We start from the raw sequence: 9,283 nt of genomic DNA, 5'->3' as shown, positions 1-9,283 counted from the left end.
AAAAAATTTAGTTTATTGTTGCAGATTAAAATAGTATATTGTGTGGCAAGGGCGGGAAGTGAGCTATTTCTAAATTGCCTTCCCGCATGAGCCACACATACTATTTTTTGTCACGCCTCTACGTTCATTGGTCGCGCCACCACGGCAAAGGTAATTCAGGCTAGGCTCTAAGCAACAACCAGACTATTCTACGCAAACAATATTTCATAAGAGAAACGATTTGGTTTTATTTATTTTAAGCGTCATGCATGGAGGTTACAATATATGAATATAAGATGTAACCAAAAGTTTATGTTTTGTAAGGACCGTGGTATAGATTTCAGTATAAATAATAATAATTATATTAAAATAAAATAAAATAAGAATAAAAGAAGGTGGGTAAGTGGATGTCGTTCTGCTGTACAGTAGGTGACAAGTGGGTCAATGTAATAGATGGTGTTAAATTTGAATTCAATGATTTAATATCATTGTATAAGAAAAACGATTCTGAGCGAAAACGGTCAGTCAGCCTATGATATTACCAAGTATATTTGATGATATTATTATGAAAAAAGTAATTTATATATAACCTATTTACGTGGAGCCTTGTTTTAAATTTTTAATCCTTAGCTATAAAAGTTGAACATTTTATAAAATTTAACTACAAAATAATTATTAAATTTTGTCAAAATTTGAACTTTAAATGATTATAAAAAAAAATTGTGCTAATGTATTTTTAATATTTTTCAACTGCTATTGTAACAATATATCAGGAGCCTTGTATTAAATTTTCACGCTTTTTTACCCAACAAATAAAATTTTATTGATATTTATAACTGTGATTAAAAACATTGAAAACTGACATTGTCCGTAAACAGCTCAAAGAGTCAAATTATTTTCAAAATGTTATAGTGTATAGAAAATGCTAATAAAAACATTCAGTGTAATTTTCAAATATCTACAGTCATACGTTTTTTATTTACAACACAATAAGAAAATCGTTACCTATACATGAGAAATCGAGAAAATATCAAATGTTGTAAAAATATGAATATCAAACGCTCATAAAAATTTTAATTGACTTTCTTGTAGACATTTTTTTTTTTTGATAAAAGTAGACAAACTTATGAATAATCTTGTTTTACATTTTCAAATCTTAGATTTAAAAAAATAATTTTTTTATGAATTCTCAACTCAAAATAATTTGCTAATTTTCGTCATTTTTACGTATTTTGTCAATATTTGAACTTTAAATGCTTATAAAAAATAATTGTGACTATGGATTTTTAATAATTTTCAAATGTTATTGTAACAATATAGTAGGAGCCTTGTATTAAATTTTCGAGCTTTTTTACCCAACAAATAATGTTTTATTTACATTCATAGAAAAACTAGACTAATAAAATTGGAAACCAGAAAATGTTTCTAAACAGTTCAAAACAAATTAAAATATTTTGAAAATCTTATCGTATACCTATAGAAAATGCAAATTTAAACAACCAGTGAAAATTTAATGTACCTACGTTCATTTGTTTTAAAGTTACACCAAAACCAAAATTCGATGTTGTCAAAAACCGATTTTGCGTAAAAATTCCCGTTTTTCCTGGCGCTTTTGGAAACTATTGAAAATTTGAAAATTTGACCTCCCGAATTCACCAACTAGATTCTCTTTCCCATCGAACAAGATACTGTTGAAGAAAATCGGAGTAGTGTTACTGCCCCAAACCGTGATGACATCAGACACAAAAAAAAAAATAAAAAAAAAAACACATCATTGTAAAATCAATACATTCATCGCTCCGCTCAGAATATAAAATGTAATAAAGGCAAAGGTAATGCATTATGCGGGGATCTATGCAACAACCAAATTTTTATACGAAAACAATTTCAGGAAATAAAAATGTTTATGTGTCATGCAAGGAGGTTATAATAAATAATAAAAGATGTAACAAATTCTGTAACATGTTAAAATAAATGGTTCAATTGCAAGATCTCGTTAAAATTAAGTTGGCTGAATTTATTTGCTCGAGTAAGGCTGGAGCAAGTGGCCACTGTTAGCATATATCAGCAATCCTTATTCAATGTACTAGATACTCATTAAACACAAATAACTAAAAACAATGAATTGAAAAATATTCAATTTAGATATTTTGAAAAATCTTACTAGTACTTATAATTTATTAACTAGTGTTTATATATATATTAAATTTATTAGGGAAAATGTGTTAGAATTTGAGAAAATATTATCTACAGATATAAAACGCGTTTGGTCAGCAAGGAAAGAAATGGCATTACAAAATTACAAACCTAGGCCTTTAATAGAAACCGATTGCATTAAAGCCCATAACTTAAATTTGCCATCGACATTATCTGAAATAGATATTTTAAAAACTTTAATAGACGCTATTCCAAACAGTGCTTTAGAAAAACACAGGTGGACACAATATAAGTAATTATGGCTGTATGTAATCTTCTTTCAAAAAATGTTTGGAGCATAAATTGATAGTTTTTGTTAACTTATTCCCAGACTTAAATATTTTATCCCAAGCCTTGCTCATAGCCACATTTGAGAAAGCTCAATACCAAGCTTATTAACAATTTTCACAGCTCTTAAACCTGATTTTGGAATGAAATGATAAACCTCAGTCAGGTCAGGTCAGCTCAGTCAAATTATTTCAGTCAGGTCTTGCCAAACAGCAATAAACACAACAATTTGTACTACTAATTGTATTTGATAATACATGGTCCAATGTAGAAAAGTATTACTTAATTGAATATAAATTATAATTAAAAACGCTAGCCACTGGGACTAAGTATAGTGGTATACAGTTTAAATAATATAGTTTACAACGTTAAGAAACATATTAATAGTGATAAAAGTAAAATGTTATCATTTATGCAGAGTACTTCTTTAACAAAAATAATTTCTACAACCCATGTATACTGCTTACCAAGGATTGCATATTTATTTTTTGTATTAACACACCGAACAGTGAAATCTGAATGTGAAATGTGAATACAATGGCATAATGCGGTGGTCCCTATATGGCCGTGTATCAATTATATTTTGTATGGTGTACAATAATCTATCTATAAATAAAATTAATTGGCGATCCTTAAGCGCTTCTAGGAAAAACATGCATCCGCGAACCGTTGACAACCATATTACATAATAAAAATTAAAAATATATATTCATTATTAGTTAATACTATGATTGACTATAATTTCCTTTAAAAAAATGTATTTATTGTACACATCTTTCTTAAAACCGGGCCTGCCAAGAACTTTTATCCTGGACAAGCCTCTGGTATGACTTGCTATTAATATTTCAAATAATATTCTTTATTAAAAGTAAAAGACAAAATGTTGAAAAAAAACTTATTTGTACTTGCTAATAGTAAGTAAAAAAAAAAAATATTATAATTCATTCATCCATTTTGTCAACAAAATCGACCATTGTTTGATCAAATTCATTATTTTCAATATCATCTATCATCGACGATTCATTTACTTGAGCTGTTAACAGAGCAGTATATTAGGGTCTGACTTTAGTTACATTTAAATAAATTAAAAAACTTACAATCATTGATATTAGATTCGACATTGAATCCTTTCAATTTTTGACTTTCTTCAAAGAATTGATTTGGGTGATTGATAGCTGTGCAAGAAGGTGATACACCATTATGTGCTTCAAAATATTTTGTACAAGCAATTTGATAATGTCCATTTTGTGACAGATTTAAAATTTCTTGAATACCTTAATATAACAATGTAAATTAATTATTCCTTTTTTTATTATTATTTAATACACAATAATATATAATTACAAATACTCATACTTTGGGTTGAAATGTTAGAAGTCTCAAGTAATTGTTTTAATGCTTGACTATTAGTATGTTTATATGGACACCCGTGATATTCATCCAAACCCACTGCACCCATAATTATTTTCATACAGCTGTATGGTGTATAGTTTACTTTTTTTCCTTCTTTGCCATAATTATGTCTTATATTATAGCTATATTGTTTATCAAACTAAATTGAGAAAATAAAAATAACATTAATTGTCATAAATTATAAATACAAATCAAGTCATCATTACTTTATCAGCATCCATTTTCTTAGTAAATTCTGATCTCCATAATACCAACGCTTGTTCAAGCGGTAATCCGGCTCCTTTTAAAAATAAACCATACTGTTGTCGAGCTTGATGTTTCAAATGATGTTCACTCCTCAAAACTACATGCAACCGTTTCATACATAGAGGAAAAGACTTTGAAGACTAATTTTTAACATTTAAAAATAAAAAAGGTTAATTATTTTGAATTAATAGATATTATATATCTTATGTAAAAGTGTTTCACTGCCATAATGATATTTTATTATTATAACATACATAATATAATATTTATATATATATATATCCCAGATGCGTATGTCACCTTACATTTGTTCTATATTACAACATAGGGATAAAAATATTTGATTACTTTACCAACTTCAAACACTCTTTAAATGTTTTTGTACATTTAGGTTTGATTTCTAATAACTTATGACTCGTGAGGAACCTTGTTTTAAATTTTCAAATTTTATGACCGAGCATTTCTTATTCTAATGAATAACCCAAAAAGAGAGAAAATATTTTAAACATTTTAGGGTGTATAGATAATGCTAATAAAAATATTTTGTAAAAATGTAGTTTTTTTTATTTTGAGTTCCAATAAAAAAAAAACCAAAATCCATTTTGTCGAAAACTAATTTATGAAACGCCCATTTTCCAATTTTTTTTTTCTTGACGCTTTTGAAAACTAATGGTTGAACTACTTCTATTATTACTTAACTAGATTAATTTTGCCACCAGAAAAAATACTTGAGTCGAAAACCGAATCAATATTTCAATTACTTATTTTCTACATAGATGCAAAAATAAAATAAAAATAAAAACATATTGTAGAATCAACACATTTATCACTCTACTGAGTCCACTCAGAATCTAATAAAAATATATTACACATTAATAATGTATTCTTTTCAAATCAGGAATGGCATACTAATAAACCAAAAAAAATTTAACTTCATCAATAAAAGAATAGTCACAGAGAGCAAGGTTAAAAAAAAGGTAGTAAACAACATACATCTTGTTTGGAGGGATAAAAAAATAATTTTATAAGGCACAATTTATTGCAATTAAATAATCATATTGATGACACAAAATATTTTATGTCAATGTCTAATCATATGAACCCGCATATAAACTTTTATTATCTATATTATATTACATAAAATGATAAACGAACCTATTCAGTATTAATAGGTTAATGCAATCAGCCAATTTGGATCCCTCTAACTTAGAATATAAATAAATTGTATCTTATTAGTAATATGTACATTTATGTAAATTAAACTTCATAATTTATGTCCCATGTATATATGTAAAATATGGTTCACACATTTAAAATAAATGATATAAAGGGTAACTTGACAAAATACTTACATGATCAATTGTATTAATAGATAAAGTAGACATGTTTTCTGTAACGGAGTAATTTTTTCCCATATAGGACTGATGCAAATATTTTATAAAAGCACCGAATCGTTCATCTTCACTAATAATACTGAATTTTTGAAAACACTTCTAAAAATATATTAAAACAGTTTAACATTTGACTATAGTTAAATTGATAATATTTAATTTAAAAAAAAATTTTAGTACCTATAATATATTGTAAAAACACATAAGTAATTAATTTTAATACAAAAAAACTATAGTAAATAAGAATTTATTATAAGTATGTATATTAAAGACATTGAAGAGTTGTGGGATACTACAAAAGTAGACTACTCTAAATTAAGTACAATGGATAGAAAAGTGCTCAAAAAAATATTTGGCCCAGTACGAGAATGTAAGAAGAAGACATAATGATGATTTACAAAATATATGTATGGATAATTAAATATACTAATGTATATCAGAAGCAAGAGGATAGAATGGGCTGGATGAAAAAACTATAAAATGAGTTACTGAAGGAAGAATTGTGGAGAAGACATCTAGGAAGGCCCCAAACAAGATGGAAGGATGTGGTAGAGAAATATTTAGCAATGACCCATGAAAATATGCAAATAGACGATGGGAATGATTTAGTGGTGGCAGCGATGGGCCTGCTAAGCTGTTAAGAAGAAGAAGAAGATATTAAAGATAATTTATGCAATTTATAATAAGCTTATTATACAAAGATTTCAAAATACTATGCTTCTTTATATAAAATCATGTTAAATTTTAAATAAAAACTTACTACTAATTCTTGAGAAAGTTCTGACCGAAATGTTTGGCAAACACCAGAGATAACATCTGTTTGTATAACATAAGCAAATCCATCACATAGGTACACTTTTCTATTACGAACTAAATCCAAAACTTGTGTCCAGCGGACTTTAAAATACTCATTATTATTTCCAGCTGTAGCGAGAGATCCCATACTTTCAGCCATTATTTGATGTTCTTCTTCGCTAACCTGCAGATCATTTTTAAGCAATATAAAATAAAATAAATGAATAAAAATAAATCTAGATGATTGTTTGCATAATATAATATAATATTTAACTGGGAATTTATTTTTTTTATACAATATAATATATTGTGTTATATTAAATTCACATAAGTTGAGTTACACAAACATATAAAATAATCAACAAATTCATTTGGTGCATTCATATAAAAATGCAATACATATTGGTATTTCAATAAAAATAATTATTGTTCTTGGTCTATTCAATGGGTATTACAATACTATTTTATTTATTTTCTTATAATGCACTTGTTTTTTTTTATTTAATAAAAATATTTTTCTACATTTGCATTACTTACAGCTGAATAATTAGTGTTGTTCGAAGATAAAAATTTTAGTTTATCGCTTTTTGAAAGTAGTGACCAACGTAATTTGAATAATTCGATTTCCCTGTTGATAAACCATTTTCGTAACTCATCACTTTTACAATAAATTAATCGAAGAATGAAATGTGAACATAAATCTCTTTTTCTCGCATCACAGTTTTCATTGTAATCCTTATAAATGCCACCGTTTATCTAAGTAAAACAATTTAAGAATATATTAAATTTAATAAGACACATTATCAATACATTCATATTTTAAAAATAAACAGTAGAAGAATGTAAATGCCAACTAAATTAAAAATAATGATAATCATTAAATCACAAATATAAAGCAGGTAAAATGTTAAATCCTCATATTTTCATAATTCTATTATAATATAATGCTTTGAAAATAAAAAAATAATTTTATTCAGAAATAATATTTTAAACATTGAGTTTTACTCATTATATTTTAAATATAAAACACATACCAATTTATGCATGTGTTTTAATCCTTCTTTCTTTATTTCGTGAACCACAGATTTAGTAAAATCTTCATAATTACTTGTGTTTCCTTTCAAACTCAATTGTTCCAATATTTGTAAAACTTAACAGAATTATAAATAGTTAATTAAGTATAAATTAGTATTTTAAACTCCAGAACAAAACAATATTACCTATATATCTAATTTTTCGGACTTACCCTTTAGTCTTTCAATTGCCCATTCTTCAAACTCATCCAAATTAATATTGATATCAGGAATTTCACGATACAGTTGTAAATCGTGATCGTAAGAGGGTTTTTTGAGTTTTTCTAAAGCTACATTTTTTCTACTTGGCGTAAAATTCATTATCAGTCAGATTTACCTTTCATAAAAAAAAATACATTGATATGAATAACTATTATAATCACAAGCTTTTACAGTTTACAGTGGATTAGCGTTTCTCAACCGGTGGTACACGACTAAGGAAATTTCTATTGTCAGGTTGAGGATGTCAGCAAACTATATACAGATGAAAAGCCATAAACTTAGATATTTGAAACTAGCTTGTGTTGTACATTTAAAACTTCCTTAGTCCTTAGTCCCTTCCAAAATATTATTTGGTCTAACTATACTTATTTTGGCTACTTCAAACACTTCATATAGGTGATAAAAATGGTGGAGTTCTGGGTAATATATAATGTTATTTTAGTTTTCAGTTTTTTTTTTTTAACAAAACTTAACATAATTAGAATCAAAATACACATGAAGTTGATCAACCTTTTGGGTTATGAAATTACTACTTGGCACCTACATTTTACTAAATTGTATTAACTTCCTAAAAAGAATACAATTATTTAAATATATTTTATTAATTACAAGATTAAATAATTACAGACATCCTTGATTTTAATAATTTCTGACTTTTGATTGTTTGTAAAATATATTTTCAATATGATTAATATTCAAAATAAAAAAAAACAATTTGATACTTAGTTATAATGCTCTAAAAACACGTTTGTGTAGAAGTGTATCCAAATTCCAAGATAATAGAGGATTTAAACCAAGGGCTTTGAACTCACTCAGTAGAAGGCCATGATCAATTGTATCAATTGTAACAAATGCTTTTCTAAAACCAGTAAATATTATGTGTACATAAGAAACAGCATAAAGAGCAAAGTTTTCTAATAATATGTTAGTTGAGAATACGACGTTAATTGTAAAAGTGGACTTTCTTGGCCAAAAGCTGTGTTGTTGATAAATTATTATGTGATTTAGACTTCTCTCAATTTCTTTAATGGTCATCTGATCAAAAATCTTGGATAAATGGGTTAGGATGGAAAAAAGCCTGTAATAAGCAACGTTGGAGGGATCACCCGATTGAGTAATGAGTTACAGAATAAATCTTCTAAGTAGGTATCAAGTACCAATATAAAGAGGACGTTAAGATCGGATAAAGGTGCCAGTGAAATCTTAAAATCACTGATAATGAGTATGTGAAAAAATATTACATGAAGTTAAACACATAACTATATAAACACTTATCATTATAAATTATAATAAACCAAATATACTTACAAATCGATTACCGTGCAAATAATGTAATTATAATATAAATAATAAATAATTCAGTGCCTGAATGCAATACGAAGGAGTCAAATGTCTGTACGAAGTACGAACAGATTGACAGAATCTGGAATATATTCCTATTCCATTGTTATCATCAATTTTGTTTAGCAAGAGTTTTGTTTTGTTCCATTTGGCGGGAAACGATAACACGAAATAAATTATGATAACAAATGCGACATAAATTACCTCCGTAGCTTCATAATCACTCATCAAAAAATCGCGTTGCCAATAATATATTATTATAATGTAATATTAATTCTAGACATAATAGTCTATTATGTCTATGATTTAATTGAATCCAAAAACCGCACACTTTAGATA

The 9,283-nt window shown here is 26.8% G+C and overlaps 1 protein-coding gene across 1 annotated transcript; it reads right to left on the bottom strand.

The window, feature by feature from the left end:
• Positions 1-1,890: 1,890 nt before the first annotated feature.
• On the bottom strand, positions 1,891-9,046 carry LOC132936946 (DNA primase large subunit-like). The gene is made up of 10 exons (XM_061003762.1): positions 8,912-9,046; positions 7,555-7,718; positions 7,343-7,458; positions 6,846-7,064; positions 6,274-6,492; positions 5,475-5,615; positions 4,083-4,262; positions 3,820-4,015; positions 3,561-3,737; positions 1,891-3,496 (listed from the first exon to the last, which is right to left on the bottom strand). The coding sequence occupies exons 2-10, from the start codon at positions 7,700-7,702 to the stop codon at positions 3,405-3,407; spliced, it is 1,488 nt and encodes a 495-aa protein (XP_060859745.1). The 5' UTR covers positions 7,703-7,718; positions 8,912-9,046; the 3' UTR covers positions 1,891-3,404.
• Positions 9,047-9,283: the final 237 nt, after the last annotated feature.

The sequence above is a fragment of the Metopolophium dirhodum genome, chromosome 1, assembly GCF_019925205.1.
Source record: "Metopolophium dirhodum isolate CAU chromosome 1, ASM1992520v1, whole genome shotgun sequence".
Classification (NCBI taxonomy): Eukaryota; Metazoa; Arthropoda; class Insecta; order Hemiptera; family Aphididae; genus Metopolophium; species Metopolophium dirhodum.
This window is presented reverse-complemented; position numbering and strand designations above follow the sequence as displayed.